The sequence below is a fragment of the Pteronotus mesoamericanus genome, unplaced genomic scaffold (genome assembly GCF_021234165.1).
Source record: "Pteronotus mesoamericanus isolate MK-2021 breed Mesoamerican mustached bat unplaced genomic scaffold, CSHL_Meso_final scaffold_1066, whole genome shotgun sequence".
NCBI classification, from domain to species: Eukaryota; Metazoa; Chordata; class Mammalia; order Chiroptera; family Mormoopidae; genus Pteronotus; species Pteronotus mesoamericanus.
In genome coordinates, this window is record NW_026555299.1 from 2587850 (window position 1) to 2613575 (window position 25726).

General features: G+C 50.5%; 1 protein-coding gene across 1 annotated transcript in view; it reads left to right on the top strand.

Annotated features, from left to right (window-relative positions):
* SYT13 (synaptotagmin 13) overlaps positions 1 to 21605 on the top strand; it is a 40892-nt gene extending 19287 nt beyond the window's left edge. Inside the window, exons 2-6 of the mRNA XM_054587108.1 lie at positions 7031 to 7256; positions 10270 to 10404; positions 11937 to 12238; positions 15912 to 16041; positions 17918 to 21605. Of these exons, the coding sequence (XP_054443083.1) occupies positions 7031 to 7256; positions 10270 to 10404; positions 11937 to 12238; positions 15912 to 16041; positions 17918 to 18222 (1098 nt within the window). The 3' untranslated portion in view covers positions 18223 to 21605. The remainder of the gene's footprint in view (positions 1 to 7030; positions 7257 to 10269; positions 10405 to 11936; positions 12239 to 15911; positions 16042 to 17917) is intronic.
* The last annotated feature ends 4121 nt before the right edge of the window (positions 21606 to 25726 follow it).

The following is a 25726-nucleotide window of genomic DNA, read 5'->3' on the forward strand; positions in this document are numbered from 1 at the left end:
ACTGAAAGATGTAGAGATTGTGCGCGTGTGCAGCTCACCGTGCAAGAGGACATTTCTATATGTACCTGACCTGGATTTCTGGGGCCTCCCCCACACCAGGCATTCCCACACTAGCCTCAGAGAGCACCCACATCACGGTCCCCCTGGGGAGCTTCTTAGACATGCAGGTTCCTCAGGCTCCACCTAAGACCTCCGAGTTCAACCCCTTTGGGGGTTGCTCTGGGAATCTGAATTTTATATTTCCCCAGGTGAAACTTGTAACATCAAATGTGGGAACCAGCACTTCCAAGCCCGTTCCTCTGTCTTAAGGGCCCGCAGGGGCGAGGTAAGGGGTGGGGGGCCAGGCAGTAGCCCAGGCATCAGTCAAAGTGGCACAAAAACATGAGTGAACAGGAAAGGATGGCTAGAAGTGTAAGGAGGGGGGTGAGGGGGCTGGAGGCAGAGCAGAGTGGGTCACCGTAGGGCTCAGGAGTGAGTCAGCCTGGGTTTGAATCAAGCCTCTGCCACTCACAAGCCGGCCATGGGTTCTCATCTGAACAGTGGGACTGATCATAGTAGCACTATGGGTTATCATGAGGATTCAGTGAGTTCATATCTGAACAATGCAGGGCACAGCTGGGCAGAACCACAAGGTAGAAGAGGCTGGGACTCCAAGTTTAGAGAAAAGCCAGCAGACTCTTTTTGGACTATGAGAAACCAACTTTTATTGTGTTCAGGTACTGAGATTTGGGGATTGTTTGTTACATAGCATTGACCTTCCCTGACTAATACAAGGCTGCTAACAAGTGATCTGCGGGCTGTGAGGATTCAAGCAGTGTGCGAGGAGGCTCTGCAGAGGGAAAGGGCAGAGGAAATCAAGTCTTTGGGTTGGTTAAGAGTTTCTATGGCTGCGTCCAAATTCTCGCTAGAAGAGTTATCTATGTGGCTGGGAGGAAAACTTCAACAGAGGGCTGTTCCCACTCAAACTCAGCTTCTAGGAGTTGGTCTTTCCCTGGAGGCAAAATGACTGTTTGTCTCCATCACCTTCTAGCTTGACTTACCCCATATTGGCCAACATGTGGAGAGAGAGTCCTGCTTCTCCACTAGGGGAGATTGGGGTTGGGAGATGGAATGAGGAGAGCGACCATGGAGCCAGCCAGTGTCCTGTGAAATGTCCCAAGTCACACAAAATAAACAAGGGAAACTTCTCATACTAAAACAATTGTATGGAGTCAAATACAAACAGTCACATGACTTTTAAGGTGGAACTGGAAATTTCAGGAATGTTTCCCAGCTGCTCCAGGAGGCTTCTCATTCCCTGGAGCAAACATCCCTGTTTTACAGGGAAAGGAACTGGTAGCACAGAGCGACTAAATTGATCAGACCCAAGATTACGTAGCAAGTCATTGGACTCCAACCAAGCAATCTTGTTTTAGAGCTTGAACACTGACCGCCGGGCTATATTTCAAACTTTTTTACTCATGTTAGTATGTACGCTTATCAGTATTAGAGCCCAGAGTGATGGCGGTGGTGGGTGTCTCCTCCCTGGCCCAGCTCCCCTCTGAGGGGCCTCACTGTGCTCAGCTGCCGACCGCAGCCGCAGTGGCCCATGGTTGGCACCACGTGAATACTTTATGTCCATCTCTCCTCTCTCCTTTTTTAAAGTTCAAGTGTAAGGGGCAAAGCCATCTGTCCCCATTTCGAACCGAGCGTGCCTCCCTTCCCTGTAACTTCCTGAGGGCTATGATACTTGAAGATGAATGCCCCCATGTAAAAACCCAAATCAATAAATGATTCTTAGGTGACAAAATTAATCATGTCACAAAAGGTCTTGTCTAACATCTCCGGGAAGGTTAAGTGTTTGTTTACACATCATTAATTACATAATTAATTTCTTTTTTTCCCAGCATAAGCCTCATCAGGAAAGAGCATCTGTCTTGTCACTTCTGTGTTCCTAACATTTAGCATTGGACCTGGCCTGTAGTCATGCTCAATAAATATTTGTTCGTTAAACGAAATGTTCCCTCCCCCCACCCCCAGTGTCATTTGTCTTAGCCTGGGTTACGGGAAAGCGGCTCTATATCAAGAAGAGCTCTCGAGGGATGCAGGAGCGAGGGGAGGAGGGAAGGCGCACACACAGTCACAGGGCAGGTTACCGAGCCGGCCAGTAGTTGGTGTCAAGGGCAGCTGTTGGATCTTGAGGTGCCTTCTCCCCAGAGTCCACTGAAGACACTCTTGGGAGAGGTAGTCAGGAGGAAGGGAAAAGAGCTCAGTGTTCAGCTTCCAGCTTGAAGTGGCCAAGTCTCCCTCCTCCTCCCCCTCACCACGGAGTTTTAACTCTTAACACATCTGGATGGCCCTGGGGTGGACACAGAGCGTCCCAGCATGTCTCATACCTCCACAGCCACTGAGAAGCCCCAGGATAGGGACAGGGGCGTGATAATGAGGCTCTGCTCTCTTGAAGCTGGTTGTAGTCGATGTGGAGCTGGCCGTGGTGGGGAGGAAGAAGTGGTCCAAGGCCCCGGAGACACATGAGACAGAGTGAATCCAAGGGAGACACGCTTCAGGGTCTGATGCACCATTTGACTGTTTCTCCCGTCTCTGCACCTGCCATGCCGAGTGCAGCTGGACACTCTAACTGCTAAATGCCTGGAAACCCTCCCTGATCCATCCTGCATTTATGTTTCCAGGCCCCCTTCCCTGGGCTCATGGGACACTTAGAGAGAATCCCCACTTCCAAATCCTACCACCGCTGCACCACTGTGTAGGCTGAGCACAGGCCCAGCTCCAGGCCTCTGCTCCCCTGCTGGCCCTTCCTCCAGGAGCTCTTGCTCTCCACCTCTACTCCTTCCCCAGGCTCCTTTCCTCAACTCCCAAACCTTTTATCTGCGTCCTGGGTACTGATATTTAAGCTATTTAATTGGAAACATAGTTGCATTTGAGTTACTGGTGAAGGAGGATTCTGAAATGCAATAAATAAAGTTGTACAAGAGAATGAGATCCGTAATCAGCTGCTGCTCTTACTACCTGAAGAGGCTCCTGTAGTAGTCATCGGGCTGCTCCCAGCCCTGTCAAGGGCTATCAGTCACCCTCCACTGAAGGTTGAGGCGCAGGAGCTTATGAAGGCAGGGCAAGGATAAAGAGCAAATGGCGATGCCTTCGCCTGGAGGCAGAGGGGTCTGGAGTTGGGAGAGGTGGGCGGTGTTTGCCCCTAGGCAGAATTTCTCTACACCAGGGTCATGATCTCTCGCGATGCTTGTTAAAAATGCAATGCATCAGTTTGGGGTGCTTGTGGCTGCAAGGCCCAAAAACCCCAATTCAAACCAGCTTAAACAAAAAGAGTAATATTGCTCCTGTAACTTGAAGAGTAGAGGAAGAGCAGCTTTCAGGCTTGGTTGAGTCATTGGCTTAATGACACTGTCATCAGAGACACAGCCTCTTTTTCTCTCTCCAGACTGCTGTCTACACCTTCAGCTTTGTCCTAGGTTTGGCTCACTTTGCAGTCACAAGGCAGGGCCACATGCTTCCTGTCCAGTAGGGGAGAAAATCTCTTCCACTGATGTGGCATGCAAGTCCTTTCATTCTGTCGGGGTTGGCTTCCCCAGGACAGCTGCCAACCCCTGGGCCAGAAGCAGTCCCCGGGATAGTGCAAACAACTGATAGGGTCAGACCAAATAGAACCCCCCACTTGCCCTGGAGCTGGGGCTGGGGTGGAACCCAGGAAACCTGGAGGGAATGCAGGGGGGAGAAGGGATGGGTATCGGCAGGCACTCAAGAAAAGCCCAAGCTCCTGCCGCTGCTCTGGAGGTGACGTGGGGCACACAAAGTGAGACCCACCGAGTAGGGAGGCATGCGAGCCCAGGCTTTGCCGAGACTTGTGGCAACACGGAGGGAACCTTACTCAGACCTGAGCCCGATAATTATTTCTCCATTAAAAATGCAAAATCGGCCAAATTGCATCAAAATGGGAATTAATCAACATGACTGTTTTCTGAAATGATTGAACTGGGATGAAACCAAACATAAACCCCAAAATGGATCCCCAAACAGTCAAACAGCCTTAATTCTGGCCCCATGAGGGACAGAACAAGATGACCTGGAGAAGGGGCTGTTGTGGTCCAGCGGCCTGTGAAAAGCTGGGCGCTTTTGTATTGATGAAGAGAAGGCAGCCCAGGGCCCGAGCCCCAAGGATGCTGTGATTCCACTGAAAATCCAATATCCAAGACTAACAGGCGGGGGTTTTTGTTTGTTTGTTTGTTTGTTTGTTGTTTTTTTGAGAAGCAGCTGGAAGGCAGTGGAAATGACACAACTATGAAGTCAAAATGCCTGGAGGCTTAATTATCTACCACTTGCCAGTGGTGTGACCTTGAAATTCCTTGAGCTCCATTTCCTCATTGTGAAATAGTATAATAAATGTAACTCAGGCTTAGATGAAATATTGGAAGTGGATGCCACTTTGTGGAGGATAAAAAGACAGGAGGACATCAGTCATTGCTCTGGGTGTCTCCTTCTGGGGCTCTTGGCTCCTCATGCCAGGAGCACAGACTCCCTGCCCACCCCTCTCTCTACCTTCCACGCTCCTCCTTCAAGGTCTAACTCAGGCTCTGGCTCCTCCCTGAAGTGCCCACGGCCTCCCAGACTCCTCTGCTTGGCCTCCTGCCTGTACCGCCTGCTCCCGCATTGGTCATTCACACGACTGCCTGTTGCCTGCTTCTGCACTGCGGTCCTGAACTGCCGAATACACCTGTCGCTTGCTCTTTTGTGTGTGATTGTCTCCCCAGCTCACCTGCACCTGCAAACAAAGAACTATGTCTCCCACCTCTTCCTGCCTTAAAGGAACTCCTTAGAATGTGGGAATGGAACAAGCTTTGGACAAGCTATTCTAGGTGACAGGTCAGAGGGGTGAAGTGACCTGCCAAAAGTTACTCAGCTCTGGTGGTTTGGTCAGGACTAGAACCAGGCCCCTTGCTGCCCAGTGACACCCTCCATGGGGTGGTGCAAAGGAGACCTGATTTTGCAAATCATGCAGGTTCCTCCCCCCACCCCCGAGACTAATTACTGTGCGTAATGACCAATGAGTCTGGTGGGCGGGTGCTGTGCCTGGCAAAGGCTTGAAGGAAGAAGAAAGGTTGGAAGCCACTGGCTTTGGAGCTGGGCTGATCAAGGTTTAATCCTGCCACCACCCCCTCTGTGTGATCCCTCACAGCCTCACTGCACTGATGGCGCAAATGTTTTTTGCGGCCCTACGCGCCGGGCATACTCGGCAGAGGTCAGGATAGACGTGGCCCTGCTTGGGCGCATCACAGCCTTCTGGGCAGCGTTTCTGAGGGCGAGATGAAGTGTTCTCTGCCCTCTGAGCCCCTGTGGGAGTTTTGAAGAATTCAGAAGTAATGCAGGGACAGCAACTCTCGCGGCGACCGGCGGGAGAGGCTGGCTTCTCCTGCTGCGCCCTGTGCACTTCCCATTCACTGGCCCGCCCATGAGGATGATTAGGACCAGCCGCGTTGCCAGCGCCCAGCCTCCCTTGGGAATGGCTGCCGACAGCGTCAACCGGGGCAGCATGGCCAGGGCTTGTCCTCGCGGAGGGTGCAAACACTGTAAATGCGTGTTGTAAATTTAAGCACCATCCCCCCACCCAGAGCTGCATTCACCCCCAGTCCCACACTCTCCAGCCCCTGGGTCACTCCTGCCACTGGGGAGAGCAGCCTGGACCCCTGGCCAGCCCCTCCAGCAGCCACAGAGAGGGAAGGGGCTGGAGGACCGGCGTGGAGCGCGGGATGCTCCTTGAGGGGCTCTGCCATGGGTCTGTGCCGACCTCAATTTGAGGGCCATTTTGTGGGCGGCTCACCCAGACCGACGGCATTTCAGGCTCTGGATCTGGTCATCAGTCTTTGATTTCCCGGCCAGGCTCCGGTATTGCTACCTGCTGTACAACTTTGAATCCCCCAAGTAGGAGAGAGTTCAGTCCTTACCAGAGGCAAAGATAGATCCCACTCCTGCGTGAGGCAGCCCCGCACACTTAAGGCTTGACAAGCAAGCGGGCCTCAGTGTGCAGAGAAAGATGCGCTTTCTTCCGGGTGGACTAAGCCCTTCCCCAGGGGCACAGCTGGGCAAGCGGTGTGCAGACTGCATTCCAGCCCCCCCTCGCCCCTCATCCAGGCCCCTTTGTGCAGCACACATGCCATACAGCTGAACACGGCAGCCCCAGCCCCGCACAGCCATGTCCTGCAGGCCCCCTGTGGGCAGGCTCTGCCAAGCGCCAGAGACAGAGCAGGAGCAAGACAAGACATAATCCCTGTGCTCGTGGCCCAGACACTAGTGGGAGAGACTGTCCACAAACAGGCCAACCTGTGACAAAAGCAGTCTAAGGTGAGATCAGTGTCGTAAAGCAAAGAGCAGGATGTGGTGATAGGGAGAGATAGGCTTGGAGGAGTAACTTAATTTGGAGCACGTGAAGGAGAGGGTGAGTGGTTTGGGGAAAGCCGGAGCCAGAATGAGTTTGGCCCATTTGGGAAGCAGGGAGCTCAGTGGCTGGAAGGGAGCAAAGGGAGGGGGGAATGTTGGGGGGCATGTCAGAAAGGTGAGCAGGGTCAGAGTGGGCAAATGCTTAGTGGTCGCCGTAAGGAGTTTGTTCTAGGTGTGTTGGGACCACTGGCCGTTCTGAGCCATTAGGTGGAAGAGGGGAGGGGGAGAAGAGATAAGAGAACAGGGCCAGGGGGAGAGGAAACAAAGAGGCAAGTGGCACAGACAGAGCAGCCGAAGGAAGGACCACCTGTGACAGAGAACACATGGGGGCTCAGCCATAGGACGGGTGGAGGGAGGGATGGTGGATGAGCAGGGCCGACATCGCAGTGGGCCCTGGCAGACTCATGATGCTGTGGATTCTGGTGGGTTTAGGTTTTGCCTCCCCAGGTCACTCTCCTCAGAGCAGAAGGGAACCCCAGCCATCCCTCTGCCCCCCAGGAAGGGTCAGGTCATCGCTCCTCCCTTCTGTGGGTGGAAAACAGGCAGGGGGTCCTCAGGAAAACTAACCAGAATGGCTTGTTCGCAGTTCAACGTTAAAAAGTCGACGGAGCCCGTCCAGCCCCGGGCCCTTCTCAAGTTCCCAGACATCTACGGACCTAGGCCGGCTGTGACGGCCCCGGAGGTCATCAACTATGCCGACTACACCCTGAGGAGCACAGAGGAGCCAGCTGCGTCTGCCAGTCCCCAGGCCCCAAAGGACAGCCGCCTCAAGAGGCAGGTCACAGAGGAGCTGTTCATCCTTCCTCAGAATGGTAGGAGTCTCCTGCTCCTCGCTCTTCCATGGACAACATTCGGGGGTTTTCAGTGTCCGTCTGGACCCTGGGTGAGGCCAGCCCCCGAACCAGTGACATTTGACACTGGGCAAGTGGGTGGGCACAGGGCCTCAGGATTACTGTCCTTTATTCCTGCGGCCATATTGCCACATTTCTTCTCCCCAAGGCCCTTAGTTTTTCACTAGGAAATGGAGAGCCTCTTTCAAGTCTCGTGTACAATTATTGAGAGGGGATAAATAGTCGTGGTTAAAACCATGGGTTCAGAGCCATGAGCTCAATTCTCTGCCCTCTTATATACTTGTTGTGTGGCCTTGGTCATGTTGGAAATTTCGTTGGGCTTCAGTTTTGTCATCTATAAAATGGGTTCATACTATTACCTGCTCAATAAAGTTGTTGTAAAATGTAAATAAAATAACGCATATAGTGCTGGCTGGTGTGGCTCAGTGGACTGAGCGCTGGCTTGCGAACCGGATGCCTGGATCGAGGGCCAGGTCACTAGCTGGGGGCGCGCGAGAGGCAACCGATAGATGTTTCTCTCACACATCGATGTGTCTCACCCTCTCTTTCTCCCTCCCTTCCTCTCTCTCTCAAAGTAAATAAATAAAATCCTTAAAAAAATTATACATGTAACATGCTTAGCTCAGGGCCTGGCTCTAGGCTCTCATCATCAAAATATATTATTTTCATTATTTCCATTCTCATCAGCATCAATATCGAGAATGCACCTCCTTCAGGTGGACTGCGCTATGCTGGGCACTGGGGCAGATGTGAGAAGCAGAGACAGTCCTTAACTCGAGGAGCATGCAGGCCTTTCTAAGGAGGTGAAAAAATAGAGCTGGGAGAATGGAGTGTGTCGTTTAGGATTTTGTTTTGTGTGGTTGGAGAGAGAGGTAGAGACGGTGAAAGCAGAAGCAGCATAACCATCTTTGACGTTGACTCCATTCCTATGGCATGTCCTGGACCGGGTCCACGGTTCCCCGAGCTGGCCAGCCAACAAGTGCCCCTCCGCCCTGGCTCAGAACCGCAGCGATTAGCCTGGCACTTCAGCAAGAGCAAATGCACAGTGTCTACAGCAGGAATGAATCCTGGTTGACTTCTAGCCTTTAGGTTTGTCAGCCCACATTTTAAACAGATTTAAACTACACCCACTGAAAACTTGTGAAACAATTTGCTTGAGGACCCTTGGGGCCGCTAATTATAATCATAATCATGGTCCTGGCTGGTATGGCTCAGTTGGTTAGAGAATTGTCTCATAACCAAAGGATTGTAGGTTCGATTCCCAGTCAGGGCACATACCTAGGTTGCAGGTTCGATCCCTGATGTGGGTGCATGTGGGAGGCAACCAATTGGTGCTTCTCTCTCACATCTATGTTTCTTTCTCTCCCTTCCTCTGTTTCTAAAAGTAGTGGAAAAAAAAATGTCCTCAGGTGAGGATTTTTAAAAAATCATAGTCATGAAGGGGTCCCTTTCCTTGGGAGTCCCAGGTTTCTCAAGGCTTGGATGAAGCCAGGATTGGACACTCTTTCCCAAGGAGAGCAAGAGAGCGAACCTGGAACTTTGAAAAATTCAGAACACATTAGTTTGCCTTCTCCTTTTTGTGTTTCCCCATTCCTCTCCGCATCCCATAAGGCAACAGCAAATTCTTTGCCCAAGAAGTCTACCAAGGTCGATTGGTTCAGCAGGCATTGACCAGAGGTAAGGGAGCACGGGGGAAGAGGACGCCAGACGCGCCAGACATTGTGCCAGGAAGCGCTGGACATGGTCTGTTCCCACAAGTGAAGCTCCTCATCAGCTCCTTTGAAGACTCAAATCCCAGTTTGTTTTTTCCATTTTACTTTGTGTTGGTTTCACGCGTACAGCTCAACGTCCCCATTCTTAAAGCTGAATCCACTCCTGCTTCTCCGGGCAGTGCTGGCTTTGGTTTGGTTTTGATTTTGCAGGCTGTGGTGGTCTGAGGGCTGAGAGCTCAGGGTGCCTAATGGGCCCCTTCTGACACTGACCTTGCTGTGGCTGTCCCTGTAGTGCCCTTGGAAGCCACACAGGTCCTTTGTGCATGTGTATCTCACTTTACACATTGCTCACATCCTGGCTAATCTGTTCCTTGTTTAGATGCACCGGGGATAGTTTTCACTACTTGCAGGAAGCCAATAATGGACCATTCTGGAAATTAAACACTCCTTTATATCCCTGCCCTCTAAATTAGTTCTAAAAATTGAAATTTTTAAAATTCCAATGTGCTTAAAGTGGAGTCTGTGGCAGCTGCCAGATCCTTTAATTCTTGTATTATATTTGAATAATGAGAGTCTTCCAGATGTTTGGCTCCTGTTCAAGTGAGGGGTAGAGCAAGCAGTATTTCTGGTTTTAGGAACTTCTGAATTAAAGATAATCCATTTATTCAGCAAGTGTTTATTAAACATGCACAAAATAATCAAAGCCACTATCCCGGACCTTGCCCCCAGCATGTGACATCTCTATGCAGCCATGAACCCCTGGGGAGCAGACCGGACTCTGTGGGAGCGGCAGAGCTGGACATGGGTTGGGGATGTTTGTCTGAAACAGGGTGACCAGAACCGCACAAGCTGTGGCAGTTTTTCTTACTGAAAGCTCACCATAAGCCAGGCCTTGGGCTAAGTACTTTCCCCACTTTATTTTATTTAATGCTCGTATTAACCCTAAGAAGAAAGAGCTGTTGTCCTTCCCGTTGTAAAGATAAGGGAACTGAGATTTGAAGAAATCAAGTAACTTGTACAAGGTCACATAACTATTTTGTAACAGCTCATGTCTGGCACCAAAGCCCATGCCTTGACCCCTGGGCTGTGATGATTTCTTGAAATGCAAGGCCCAAGGCCGCAGGTGTTTCCACCATGATTTTGCACCTGCCCAGGATGCTTTGGGTTTAGGTTGGTGGCGGAGGTGGCAGAGATGGGAAAGGTGTGATCTGGAAAGCAGGACCCCAGGGTGGGTGGCAGTGACGACTTTACCTTCTTACCAGGTGTGGTGGAGGATGTCTGTGTCATGGAGACCTGGAACCCGGAGAAGGCTGCCAGCTGGAACCAAGCCCCCAAACTCCACTACTGCCTGGAGTATGACCAGCAGAAAGCAGAACTGTTTGTGACTCGCTTGGAAGGTATGCTCGCAGTTGCCTTTCAGGGACTTCCATGTGTCTGTCTCCCCCATAGGGACTGTGCAGGAGAGATGGGAGCATCCACAGCTGGGGGACTGGTGCCGGATTCGCACTCTGATCCTGAAACCTGTGATGCTCAGACACATAGGGTTTTGTTTTTCCTCTCTTTCATGTAACAGAGAGGAAATTCCTGGTGGGCAGACATCTTTCCTGCAAACGGTGATTCAGGGACCAGGCTCCTTCTATCTGTGGCTTCATAAGCCTCTCAGGCCTCCTTGTCATCTGTGTCTAGCAGGTGGAAGGAGGGGGAGAATGAGGAGGGGCCACAACTGTTCCTTAAAAACTACTTGCATGTGGCATGCATCACTTTCGCTCATATTGCATGGGCTGGAACTCAGTCGCATGGCCACTGACCGCAAAGGAGGCTGGGAAATGTGGCCCAGTGGGTGCCCAGCAAGAAGAGGAAATGGAGTTTTGGTGAACAGCTAGCCATCTCTGCCATAGGTGCCTTTCACGTTGTACAGGGCTTTGTGCTACATGCAGAGGGGGTTCTGAATGGTCAGCATTCCTAGAAGCAGGTCATCTTTCTGAAGGGGCAAGTTGTCCTTGGTCTCTCTATCCTGAAAGTTCACGATAGCATCAGCAAACAAAGCTAAGACTTCGCAAAAGAATCAGGGCTCACAAAGGGCTACTCCATGGCTCCTGGAAGCTGGAAGCTGTGGGCAGGAGAAATTGGACTTTCTTATTTAATTTAATTTTTTTGAGGTAGTGTCTTTTTATTTTTTAAAGTTTTTTTTAGCATTTTTACATACTTTATTATGTTTGTTCTTTACAATGGTCCCATTTTGCAGATTAGGAAACTGTGGTCTGGTAACATCAGGTGGCTTGTCTAAGATCACTCCAACTGATTGGTGCCAGAGCCAGGACTGCACCCAATTCCCTTGAAGCTCCGTGGAAGGTTCTTTCTATCAGGACTCATGGCCTCGGTTCTTCCCTTCATGGGAACATGAGCTACCATGACTCAGCATGCAGGAACCAGTCCTAAAGGCACCACAGGTGCAAATTTTCACATTGTGAAGCACTGAAAATACCAAGGATCAGAATACAAAGCAGCATTCATGAGGCAGCGGCCCAGTGAGTCACATCACAAGTGGTTGTATGGTAAATAAAGCACCAAACAAACGAATTGTGCCAGCAGCACAAATAAATGCCATCAGCAATCTCTGGGCTCCGGCACCCTGGGGAGATCTCAGACTCGTCAGGAGGGAAGGGCTCTGGGAAGCACCAAGTCTTGTCCCTGTGCTCCAAGGAAGACCAGTGCTGACTCTGGCCCCCTCAGATAAGGGAATCCATCTCTCCTTGTCTTTCTGAAAGGCAATTCTACAAAGCCAAGGTGGTCAGCCCCGGGGTTTGTCCACACATCCACGCTCATGGCCTTTAAGCCAGCTCCCGCAGCTCAAAGCGGGGCCGCGCTTCTCCCCTCCCTGGGTTCTCAGAGAAGTTGCATATCAGTTTTACTTTATCTCTGGCTGCAGCTGTGACCAGTGACCATGACGGAGGCTGTGACTGCTATGTCCAAGGCAGCGTGGCCAACAGGACGGGCTCCGTGGAGGCCCAGACGGCCCTGAAGAAGCGGGAGCTGCACACTGCCTGGGAGGAAGGCCTCGTGCTCCCCCTGGCGGAGGAGGAGCTTCCCGCAGCGACCCTGACGCTGACCCTGAGGACCTGCGACCGCTTCTCCCGCCACAGTGTGGCTGGGGAGCTTCGCCTGGGCCTGGATGGGGTGTCTGTGCCTCTGGGGACCGCCCAGTGGGGGGAGCTGAAGACTTCAAGTAAGGTAGGGCTACCTCACCCCAGGAAAGGAAGAACTTGGCAGTGGAGCATGGGATGGCAGACCTGGGCCAGTGCCCATGGAGCAAGCTTTAGAGCATCTCCCAGCTCAGGGGTGTGTGTGTGTGTGTGTGTGTGTGTGTGCATGTAAGTATGTGCATGTGACTGTGTGTCTGTAAGGAGGGCTGGAGTTTTAGCAGGGTGGAGGCCTGGGGCGACCTGTAGCCCAGGATTTGGGATTCCTGGTATCCAGTTCTGCTTCCAGTTTACCATGCAAAGACCTCCCCTACCACCATGATAAAAGTGCGTTGGCTCTGGTGCTGGCAGTGTTATCCTCATTTAAATTCGTTTCTAATTCCTATGCACCTACTATGTGCCAGGCACAGCATGGGAGATGAGCACCAGGTGGTGCTGTGACCACCGATTTACAGACAGGGGGACGGAGGCTTAGAGTAGTTCAGCCACCTGTGCAGGGTCGCCCACCTGGGACATGGCAGGCTCTGCCTTGAGGCCAGGTTGGCCTCCCCGTGAATCTCGTGCTGTCCCTCGTCACCATGCCCTGTAAGCGCCTGACTGTGTGAGGCACTGGCAACAGGCGCCTCTCCTGGTGGACACTGCTGGAGTGGGGGTACACTTTCACTCCCCACCTGCTCCCCTTTTTGCTATAATCCCTTTCTTGCCTTATTTTTCTCTTTTTCCAGGGCTCAGAAAATTGATAAACGTTGACAGCCACTCTCAGCTGGAACTAGGCTGTTCCAAAGCGCACTCCGTCATTAATGCATGGTTTGGGATTTGTGTGGAATCATAGCTGGGGGCCCTGGAAAGAAGAATGAACACTTTGGTTTATTCATCTGTAAACCAGCTTTCTCCAGAGATGGAGGGGCTCCCTCAGGACCCTAGAGACTTTGGTGACACTCCCAAAAGGCTGAACTCTAGCGTATTGGGGAGAAGTCTCAGGCACCAAAGCTGCTTTTGTCTTTCCCCCAGAAGAGCGAAAATCAATCATTCATTCCACAAATATCTTGCCCCATTTCTATGATGTGCCAGGCACCATGCCAGGAGCTAGGGACACAGCAGTAAGATAGATAAGGCCCTGCCTTTATGGCTCCGCTGCTCTAATAATTGTCACACATGTTGTGGTTGTCACTGCTGCACAGATATACCCTCACATCCCTTGGACCACTGGCCTGTTTCCCATCAATGTGAGCAATCTCAGAGGGCAGCCTGGAGTCAGAGGTAGGAGGTGGCACTCAGTGTATGAGGCAGGAGAGAGCCCCGGGTCCCAGCTGGAGGGCGTGGGCCCGTGTGGACGGGTGAGTGGAGCCTTCAGCCTCTGCATCCTGGAATGGGTTAAAAAAAGGGCCAGCGGTGCCCCAGTTCTCACCGGAAGACATTTAGCCAAAAGTGGCATGTGCGTCACCAGGAACTATACAGAGACCCACTCCAAGGGCAGCTTGCATGATTCATTGAGAGCTTAAGAGAAAGACTGGGGGGAGGAGGGGCAGGAAAAAACACAGGGAGAGGATGAGAAAGAAAGAGGGTTACAGACATGCTTTGTTTTATTCACTTTGTTTTCTTGTACTCTACTGATAGTGCATGTTTTACAAAATCGAAGGCAAGACCCTCCACCTGCAAAAGATTAAGACTCACTTTGTTGCAATACTCACTTCATTGTAGTGACCTGGAATCGAACCCCCGGTGTCTCCCGTGGCGTACCTGCGTTTTTGTTGGCAGGCACTTAAAGCAGCCAAGCCAAGGGGCAGATGCTGTTAAGCCCTCCAGCCGTGGTGAAGCCGGCTGGGCTTGTCTGGGCCTCTCGGCGCCCTACACAAAGCTGATGAGCCCCTAACACGCTGACGGGTCCAGGCTCCTTTCGCTTGGTCTGGGGAGAGTGGAACGCTGAAATCTGGTCACCCCGTGGCTACTGCCCAGGCCAACTGCGGGCCTCCAGTAAGTGCCCCTGAGTCAGGAGGCTGGTGCCCATGCAGCTCTGCGGCCACCCCTCTGGGTGCCTGGACAAGTCCCTGGGCCTCAGTCCCCTCACTGGAGCACACTCCAGGGGCGCCAGAGAGCACTGGGCTTAGGGCTTGCGCATCACTATCAGACCAGACCTCCGTTCAAGGCTCAGTTTTGCTCTCAGTGGCTATGGGACCTTAAGCAGTGACATGCCCTGTCTAAGCATCAGGGTCTTATACTTCAAATGGGAAGAGAATCAGGATTGATCTTAGGCTTGTTGCCAAGATTAAATGGGATGTCTCAGCCTTCTTTCTCACAAATGCTTATCGTGTGTCAACTGCGTGTTGGCTGCTGGGCATGGCTCTGTGGAGTTCACAGCCTGGTGCAATAGATAATGTAATTACATCCGGCACATGGTGAGTGTATAATTAATGTTAGCTGCTACTATTCATGTCCTTGCCAGAGTTCCTGGCAGCTCTCAAATCATTTCATCATGTGACCGGTCACTGCTGAATGGTCAGGGTCATGTTGAAGACATTTTTCCTGGATGAAAGGCGGAGGGCTGGATGGCTCCTCCGCGCAGCCTCGCTCCTCCAGCCCAGACCGGCTCCCCGTCCATCCAGAAACAATGTTCCCACTTAAAATCAGGAAGCAGTGACTGTCCTTCCTTAATAACTAATGGTGATAAAGCAAACAGTTCCATGGTGCTTAGGGTGTCAGGCACTGTTCTAAGCCGTCAAATATTGTCATTTAACTTCTACAACCCCACTGGTTGATGTCATTATTCCCATTTTACAGATGAGGAAATAGGGGCTTGGGAAAGCTAAGTGACTTGCCCGAGGTCACAGAGCTAGCAGATTGTAGGATCGGAACTCAGACCCAGAGAGCCTGGTTCTAGAGTCTATACTCTTTGCACTACCTTTGGACTGTGACTGACATCCAGCTTCTGTGGTGGTTCTTTTGGTCATATTTGTCCCTCAATGGATTTGTTGAAATTCCCAAAAAATACTTGTAGGAATTTCAGTGGAGATGCGCTGTAAAGCTGCAGACGAGGACAGGCACGGTGGGTGCTTCTTGGGGGGCTCCGCACCTCCTGCCAAGCGCAGTCATTGCCTGCGGTCTCCGGTGCATCGCCTCACGTCGTATGCCCGGCTTTTTGTTGACATAGCTGGCCATTCTGTTGACTAAGCGAGGCCCTGCTCAGCAGTAGCACATGGCATTATTGACTCTCTCAGCACTGTAGCGGCTGGAAGGAATTATGCTTTCCGAGTAATGAATCGCAATTCCCCACTGTCCCAGGAACCTGATGAGTCAAAGCAGCGGTTCTCCAACTGTGTTCCCCAGAACCCTCGCGTTCTATAAAGATGCCTTAGGGGCTTGGGGCAGGGGCAAGTGAAGCGTGAGAGGGAGTCCTGTCCCTCTGCCTGTGCCACCTCCAGTGTGGCATCTCTTTGATCTGTTTTATACGTTACGTTTGAATATAAGGTGTTTGGAAAATCACACTTGGTGGCAAACAAAACCAAGTCCTATTGAAATAGGGGCTGCATATGACGCTTCTGTGCCTTCCTCCCTTCTGCAAAGGGTGGAGAAACCAGCGTTGGTGGGTAAATGGTCTCCAGAACGCCAGCTGGGTACAAGCAGCGCGACCCTGGCCTCAGCTTTTGGTGCTGGGGCGGAAGCCGCCCGCAACGCAGCTGCCTCTCACACTCCCCCGTCTGTTCCAGGAGCCCTCTGCCGGCACCGGAGAGGTCCTCCTCTCCATCAGCTACCTCCCGGCTGCCAACCGCCTCCTGGTCGTGCTGATTAAGGCCAAGAACCTCCACGCTAACCAGTCCAAGGAGCTCCTGGGGAAGGGTGAGTGAGGTGTGAGGGGTGTGAGGCCAGGGGGCCAGGGCGCCTCTGGTCTCCAGGAATGTGTGTGGAGGGAGGGGGTGCCTAGAAGACAATGGGGACAGGTGGCACGTGGGTACATTTGTGGAGTCGGCCTCAGCGGCATCCTCCACCCCATGCTCACTAATTTTTAAAAGGCACACACACTTCTTCAAGTTCATATCCATGTACTCCTGGGCAAACCTCCCCCGTTGGGGCCCAGGTAGGAGCTCAGACCATCTGGGGACTCCCGACCTTGGAGATCCACTATGTGAAGAACCGGTCTTACCCCTGGGTCAGAGGAAGCCCAGGGTCAGGATGGAGCTGTGGAGTGGCGCGTCTGGGCTGTAGAGGAAACTTGGCCCTGACCTGGTCATGCAGTCCTGGCTGGGCCCGCGTTACGGGCAGGTGTCGGGAAGCCCAGGTTCCCCTTTCCCTGTCTCAGCTGAGCCAGCCCTGTGCTTTCCACACCCGCCCCAGCCTCTTCTTGTTTCCCAGCCTTTGCCGCCCTGCCACCCCCACGCCAGCTGAGCGCGCGCAAAGGCAGAGGGTGCGTGGGTTCCCGGGCTGAGGCGGCCTGAAGCTTAGGGCTCCCGTGCCCCATGTACCCACATAAACATCTCTTCAACATTCTTGATGCCTCGGTTTCTCCTTCTGGATACCTCAGCCTGGGCCCCAAGCCAGAGGACCGAATAGGTTCTCTTGCCAGAGCAGGAAAGCATCCCTGGTGAGCCGTGTGGGGCCTCCACCCGGGGCCAAGTGCTCACGACAGGATATAAATAAGTAGATATTTATAGCAGGATACAAACTAAGAATTGTTCCTGTGTTCAGAATCTTGGAGAAGAACCTCATGGGTGAATGAAATCAGAAGCGTTGGCCTTGCTGACCGATTCCTGAGCCAAAAGCCAGAATCCAGTGCTTTTTCCTCATCCCCTCCAGACAATTTTTGCCTCTTGCTCTTTCTTAATAGCTCCTGTCAGGACAATTACAGCACAACACTTTGTTTCTCAGATATCTGCTGAAATAACAAACTAACCCCCTGGATAATTATAGCAATAAATGCAGAGTAACAGTTATTCTCACATTAGCTTTGGGAACTTTGACTAATGAAAACATAATCTGGGTCCCGAGCCTTGTGATACATCAAGAGGGCTTGTCTAGTGACCTGTTTCCCTGAGTTGGCAGGGGCAGGGAGGTTTGAGGGGGCAGCTCTATCAGTGCAATACCCATGGGGGCCGAGGTAGCCTGCCTTTACCCTCCACATGAAGTTGGGATCCTCTAGTAAAACTTACAAAAGAATGGAGGAGAAGAGCTCATCCAACCAGCAGGTGACCAACTATCTTAATAATAGACAAAAACATGCAGCTAGAGAACCAAGGGCATGAAGACACACAGATGGAAGACATCTGGACTGAGATTACAGTCAAGCTGCAGGGTGTCTGAGTCCTTGTCCTGGGCCTGGTTCGATGTGGGACATGAAGGCACCCTAATGGCAAAGGATGGTTCCCTGACTGTCCCTTAGCATGACACAATTATGGGCCACCAGTGGCCAGCCTTAATGCCATTGTCTGTTTTCCATACTAGAGTATTCATTCTATTAGGCACGTGCTTTTGCTGTATGCCCATGTCTAGACCTGTGTCTGCTATGTGGTGGGCGTTTAATAACTGTTGAATTAATAGCTGACCCATGGTGGGCTGGGTAAGGGCGGAGCACGCAGAGGAGGAGTCTCAGTGCAGATCTTGAGCCAGAGACCCTTTCTCTCCATCCGTCAGAGACAGGATTGTCCTGGGCCTTGCCACATCCCAGAAGCTCACTCTTGACCCTTCTCTCTGTCTCTCTTCCCCCGCTGTCCCTCCCCAGATGTGTCTGTCAAGGTGACCTTAAAGCACCAAGCTCGGAAGCTAAAGAAGAAGCAAACGAAACGAGCCAAGCACAAGATCAACCCTGTGTGGAACGAGATGATCATGTTCGAGCTGCCCGATGACCTGCTGCGGGCCTCCAGCGTGGAGCTGGAGGTGCTGGGCCAGGAGGAGGAGGGGCAGAGCTGCGCGCTGGGCCGCTGCAGCCTGGGCTTGCACGCCTCGGGCTCCGAGCGCAGCCACTGGGAAGAGATGCTCAAAAACCCACGCCGGCAGATCGCCATGTGGCACCAGCTGCATCTGTAGCTGGCTTCTTGGGCCACCTCCCTTCTCGGGTAGAGCCCTGCCCCTTCAGTCCCAGCTGTCCTCTGTGACCTCTTCTTTGTGCCACATCTTCATTCTGACACCAGGAAGACAGATGTGTTTGCAAAGGCCAGGACCCTAATCCTCTCTCATCACACTCCTGTTCCTAAAACATGAGCAAGGCACAGCAGGGCGGGGCAGTGTGTGGACATTTGGGTCACACCGAGGAATGCATTTTGTTCATCTGTGTCATTGAAGAGACACTTATCAAATACAGCCCATGTGCAGATTTTGTGGCAGGGGGTGGGGAGAGATCTGTCCAGATGCAGATAAAGCTGAATTTGTGGAGTAATAAGTACAAAGAATGTGGTTTTTTTTTTTTTAAATGAGCGTTTCAAAAATGATAAAGAAAATAAAAGTATTCTGGATCGACTCACAGAATGAGAGATTGTCAGGGTGGGATGAAATCCCAGCCAGCAGGAAGCGTGCTCCGGAGCCAAGGCAGTAGGAACCCGCAGTTCTCAAACCTTAGTGTGTGAAGACACCACCAGCAGATTCCCGGGCCCACCTGTAGACATTCCGAATCAGCGTTCCTGGCCGGACCCCAGGAGCCTGCCTTTTTAACAAGCACATCACGTTTGGATGCAGAGGTGGGGGCACTGCGCTTGGAGAAATCCCTTCTACAACATTCCAGACAGGTTCCCACCGTCCTTGTTGGGGCCCAGCACCCTGGGCAACCAGTTCCAGTGCTGGACTGAGGCAGCCATCAGTGTGAGATTTGGAAGCCTCTGTGTTTTTTTCATTTAATTGTCTTAATTCTTGATATTTTCATTTGTGCTTTTCAGATCCTGCTCTTGGATTGAATTTGTACTTTGTATTGAAAACTTTCTTGTTTTATCTCAAAATCAGTTTATATTATATTCAGGGGAACCTTTCCTGACAATATACAGGTGGGATCCCCCCTATTAGTCATTGGGCGCTAGTTGTCACATCCACCAGCATCACCAAAGTGACCCTCTGAGACAGACCCATCCCTTCTAGCAGTCCAGCCACATCAGGAAGAATTCAGTTGGGGGAGGGGCATACATTAATTGTGGAAGTGGAGAAGGGAGATACCTAAGTAGGAAGCAAAGACTTTTACAAATGTGCCTCCCACTTCCATTTTCAGGGCCTATCACTAAAGTCAGTAAAGAAGGTTTCAGATTCCTACCTTATTATTCCAAAAAGCTGTCCACGTCATTAATTAAATTATGAGCTTTGTGGAGTGGGTCTAATGTTTGCCCCTGAACCAGGTCTCCTGGGTTCTGTTGCTGGCCATCTGATGAACAGGGCTGATGGCATGGCAGCTCTGTTTGTGTGAGCGATGTGATAAAGGAAAGAGCACTCAAAAGCTGTAGGCGCTCCCTGGCTAAAACTGAATTCTGAGACCTCCAGCAGATCACCTGTAAGCTTTATGCTGGCAGCTCACAATGCTTGGCAAGTGCAGAACCACCCCAGGTATTTCCAGAACCATGAATTCTGCATTTGCACTCCTTAATACTGACGTCCAAACTCCGGGCCTTCCGATGTCACCCAAGTCCTGACCGAAAAGTGAATTGCTAGACAAGATGGGTAAGGGCTATCTTTGAACCTCCAACAGAGTCCAGTCATTTTTGGCCTCTCCCTGTGAGTCTGAGCAGAGGCCTCATCATCCTTAGATATTACTTTTTCCTTTCTGTACAGAAGTAGAGACGCATTAGAAACAACTTCTACCTGTCCCTTCCCCCGAAGAAACCGAAAAAAAATATCTAATCCCTCTTTAATGGGAAAATCTTACAGATCATTGGAAATCTTGATCACTAAGGTTGACCACCTTTGCCAAGTCATTTTTTAGGCAAAGCGTTTGTTAGTGATCTCCTTTATCGTGTTTTTGAGATCCTGCTCCCCGCCCCCTCCCCATCATCACTCCGCTCTCCCTTTTTCAGTTGGGCGTAGCTAAAAGAGAATAAAACATCCCTATGTAAGCTGACCGGTACTCTCTTCTTGGTAACATCTGCTACTCCAATCTGAAAGAGTCTGGATTCTAGGCTTAAAATCAGGAAACATGGTTCCACTTCCTTATGAATCTATGCATCTGTCTTACAGTCACACCAAAGGATGTTTGGGGTGGGTTGTGTAAGGTCTCTGATCTCAGAAATGTCCACTCCACCCATGGTCATTCTACCATGAGGCATTTATTTCTTTGCATCTCAAAGGTTTAGTTTTCCAGAATCTGTACATTAAAGGTTGCCCGTGATGAGTCCAATGCCACCACAGGGCATTGTAGGTGTCAGCGGTCACCTCTCTGAGCAGGCATGTACAGAAATGAGGTAGCTTTTAAAGGAGTTTTTGTCTGTTGTGTTCACTTGTGTGTTCCAAGCACTTAGAATAAAGCTGGCACATGGGACCTCAATATTTGTTGAATAAATGAATGAATAAAGGATGGATGGGGAGTAGACAGAAAATGACACTGCAAGTGGCATAAAAATCAGAGTCCTAGCTGATTTCTCAATGGTAAAGTCATCAGAAATCTCACTTGGCCTAGAAACTCATGACACTGAGTATCACCGTTCACCTAATGACAATTTGTAGTTCTCCGTGAAAATGTCATTCATGATAGGAGAGAATACAGTTGTTGTGCTTTTTCACCCAAACTTTGTCTTGGTGAATTTTATATTACTCAGAGATATCAGCCTGACAAATTAAAAAACTTTAGTAATCTTTGCATCAGCTTACCTTGCAAGAAACATTGGCAATTTACAGAGTAATTGGCTCTCTGTGAGCACATCTGATCTTTTTGAAAGGAACACATTGTACTTTGCCAGGGAAGTATTTTCTAAGATGGGCATGAAACAGAGGTGGAAATAAAGAAACCAAATGAGACTGGGCTGTTGCCCACAAGGTGATCTGGTTCTTTCATAGGTATGGCAATGGGGATAAAGGATTGGGAGTCCACTTGTATCAATCTGTGATTCTACTTACATCAAACCAATATCCGTTTGTTGAGTGCCTATTGATCAAGACCTTGCATGTGTTTGTCCATTTCAATTTGAGGTGTGACTCTTGGTATGGGTTGAGGGACAAATCACCCCAAATGACACCATGTAGAGAGCAAGGTGGGAGAATAGTTTTTCAAGGGCCATTCCTTTAGTATGTACAGAGTCCTGGGTGGCAGGTGGCTGTAGCCTAAGCCAAATCGAGGCAAGGACCACAAAAAGAGAGAGCTAGCCCTTGTGATTTGTTTCTGCCGCCCATGTTTCCTGTTGTCAATGCTACCTGTGTATTTGTTTGCAATTATGAACTGAAGCACAAAAAGAAGCATGAGACATCGAAATCATATGTCTGGTGTCACACTTTGGAGCAAAAACCTTTTGGTGGTAAATAAATAATTTCCAACTGGATTAGCTGCCTGGTGTTGTCTTCTTTTCGCTTAACATTTTAGACATATACAATGCAGAAACAATCATCTGATAAACACTCATGAGCCCCTGCCAAGTTTTATAAAACTTGACAAAGGCAGCTGAAGTTCCCTCAGCCCTTTACTGAGGAGACCGCTCATCCTGATTTTGAGGTTCCTCACCCCAAGCATTTCTTTATGTGTTTACTGCATGTATATGTTAACCCTGGGCATTGCAGAGTATTTGTGCATTTTAAACTTTATTTACATTTTATCACACTATTTTTGCTCCCCATTAAACATTAGAGCTTTATCCATGCAGACATATGTAGCTCTAGTTCATTTAATTTTTGTTTCTTTATAGTATTCCATCGTATGGATGTACAATCCCGTTCTGTTGTTGATGTACATTTAGATGTTTCCTTCTCTCTCCCTCCCCTACCCCTTGCTGTTACAGGACTGCGAACATTCTTACGCATGTCTCCTTGTGCACATGTGCAAGTTTCTCAGAGGTAACTACCTAGGAGTAAGTGGAATGGGTGGACCGTAGATGGCACCGTGTGTGCGCGCGGGGGCACGCATGCATCTTGATGGTCTTGCTTGTGCACTGAATCAAAGGGGCTACATACAAGCAGGGGTGCAAGTGCTCCGGAGGCTTTGACTCCATTGTTGAGGAGAAAAATCAGTATCAGTTGGAAACTAGAGACTTCTCTTTCTCTAATAGTCCCCAAACAAAAACTCTGGAAGAGTCAGTGCAGCAACCAATGGTACCCCCCACCCCCCCTCCCCCGCACTCCGGATGGTGGGCGGGGACAAGGGGACTCCCGGAGTCCTGTCGCCTAGGCCTTCCTGGTGGCCGCCGCAGCCCTGGCGTCTGGAGGAAGGGGCTCTGGCATTAAACCAGGGACAGAGAATTTTAAAAATCAGAATTTTTACTTTCATAATAAAATCAAGATGTGGGTTTTATCCTGCATAGCCAAATACTATAGAAACTATTTTCCATAGGTTACTATGCATATGGCCCATCAAAGCCCAGGACTAATATTTTAAAGTCTGGATTTATAGAAAAGAGAAATGGGAGAGAGGAGAAGAGTTCATTAATTACTTTATACCAGTCTTTGCGCTGAATTGCCTTAAACCCCGCTTTTGTACACACACCGTATCTACACCACTGCATTTAGGAGCTGAGGAGCTGCAGCCCAGCGTGGCTGTGTCACACGCCACTTCACGGCCCTGGGCAAGTCACTTGCCTCTGGACCTCCGTTTCCACATCTGTAAGATGAATTTGAACCGAGTGATCACTAAGGCCCTGCCTAGATATAAGATTTTATATTTTATGATTCTGTGGTCTAGGTTGGCAACAATGTGTTTTTCACACATATCTTGGCCTCCAATCTCATGCTTAAACCCACATACATGTGTGCCTGCCCTCCCCACCCCATGTCAGTAATACTCCCTGGCATCTTCTGACAGTCCCTGCTGACAGCCACCCACTCCTCCAGGCAATATGCAGTGTCACCTGAGGCTCTGAGTCAGTCTCTTCTCATTTTCTTAATTGCTCACGGAGCTGGTGGTAATTTTCCACCTAAGAGTTTCTGTTTTTCTTGAGCCAATTGGAAGCACTGTCATTGCAGGAGCTCAGATCCCTAGCATCTGCTCTGTCTCCCTCCCAGGACAGATGCCTGGCAAGGACAAAGCCACAGGAGGCAGCTGTGGATGGACTTGGAAGGTTAGGCATGTTCTTGGTGTGCATGTTGGGGAACTGCCCCTGTGCTCCCCTCCTTCCTCTCCTGCAGGTGAACCTGCACAGATGGTTTGTGATGGGACCATCAGCAGCTTCCCCAAGCCAGAGATGGAGGCAGGTGCCTACCTGGGAGGGGGTGGGAGGAAGCCAGTCTTGCAGGCTGGAAGCTAGACATTGCCATGGGAACAGGTCTAGTGGTGGCCACCGTGTGATCAGGGCCCTGTGGTGGCTCATCCTCGGCCGGGTGTGGTCTCTTCTCAACACAGCCCAGGCTGGAGCACGGTTGCCCTTCCCAGTTTCCCATTGGCAAGTGGTTGATGGCAGAAATCTTATTCCAGAATAAGATTCAGGGATACAACTCTGGGACAAGCAAGGAGAAACCTGTTTTTCCAGCCAAAGACAAACCAGCAAAACAACAAAATCTCTGTGCAGTCCCTTTTCCCTCCAGAGCCAGGTGAGACAAGATGTTGAAGCAGAAGGAGGTGCTTGAGAATCTCTTTCCAGGCTGAGAAGGAAAAGGTGATCTCCATTCAGGCAGAGGCGTCCCTGTCGGCTGTCGTGATAGGTGTTAATGGCTCTGTATGAAAAAGTCACAGGCAACCCCTCCCTCAGGGTAACGCCAGGAATTCTGGGTAAAAGAAGGCAACTCCACCACTTCCTAGCACCTACTTCATCCTGATCTAAGGAGTAACAATAATGATGATAATGAGAAAGTGTCAGCATGTATTAATCTGTGCTCAGCCCTGAAGACACAGACTCAGGTAAGTGACAGGTCCAAGATCTCACCACCTGTAAGAGGCAGAGGGGAGACTTGAATCTGGCACAGCTCTAACCCTAAAGTCCAGGCTCTGACATATAGCCAGGGGCCAGGGGCCTTTCTTAGAAAAGGTAACAGATGCAAAGGCAGTAGCTTCAAAATGCTCCCTGGACCACTCTAGAAATTGCCACATAGCAGCCCGCAAGCTTCAGGCAGCCAGCCCCCTTCCTGAGTCTCTCTTCAAGGCGAATGCAACTGGCTCTTTGAACCTGAGAGAGGGAAGCAGGGAGCAGCTGAAGAGAAGAGGGAGGAAAGAGCGTGGACTAGACCTCACCCTCTTAACACATCCTTCAAGCCCTGCTTCGGGGAGACCAAACTCCCAAGTACAGATGGAGGATCTTTCCTTTCCTTGTTTCCCAGTGATGAAATTGTTAGCACGTTCCAGATTCAGCTGCAAATGCAGGCCAAATCCATATGGCCAGCAGTGGGGCACAGCTGGCCCTGGTTCACCTGGGCTGATTAGACATGGGCAGCTATGCCCCTTTGCTCCTTCCTCCTCGAGCCCTCCTCTGTAAAAAGAGAACGAGAACATTCCATGGAGACTAAGGGGCGACCTTCACAGCAGGAAGCCTCTGACTGACCCACTGTGGGGGCCTCCAGGGAGTGCAAGGGACACATGCTGGGAGGGAGATGGCAGGCACGAAAAAGGCAGAGGTTAAGGAGCAAGGGAAGGTCAGTGGAAGGAAGCCAGAAGGGGCAGGGGTGGGTGGAGATTCGCATCTGAGAGGGAAAAATAAAAACACTTAGCTGTGCCTTCGTTAAATTTATGCCCGCCTTCTTTCTAAAACAATTTGGGTAAAACATCACTTATCACCACCACCCCCTCCCGGCAGCACTAGCAAACTGCCGGGGAAAGACCCCGCCCCAGGGGCCCCGCCAGAAAGTGGACAATCAATCATGGGAGGCAGCGGAGGGAGAATTGGAACAACCTTCTACCTGCAACAGACCTGTGCATTTCCTCGAAGAGATTCTTGTGGGATAAATGCACTTGGGGGCAGGTAGGTTTATTTCTAATGGTTGCAGTTACACTTCCTTTGGGCCTGACGAGTAGATGAGGCATGTAAGTTACCTGCGGGAAGTGGACTCGAATGAAGGAAAAGTGAGAGCAGCAGGAAGTAGCTCAAGGCCTCTTCTAGTTCCTTCTAACCCGGCAGCAGACAGGCTCCTAATCTGACTGTGGAGGCCTCGAGACGCAACCCATTCTGCATCGCCCTGAGCACAGACCGGGGACAGAAGCATGGAGGCAGAGATTCAACCTTGGTGAGTAAATTTAAATGCTTTTATTAACAGTCTCCTTACATTACGAGGATAATATGACAAAAGGAAAGTTTCTGCGTACATATTATGATAAACCAACATAGCTCTATTTGTATCCAGTGTTCTAGGTCCCGTCACACAGGTACTATAAAGCGTAGTCTGCAAAATAATAACATCAAGGTTTTTTTTTCTTTTTTAAGAAAGAAAGTATTAACATATTAATATGTATGTGATAATAGACTCCTAGGTATTTCACCCCACCCCCACGATATTT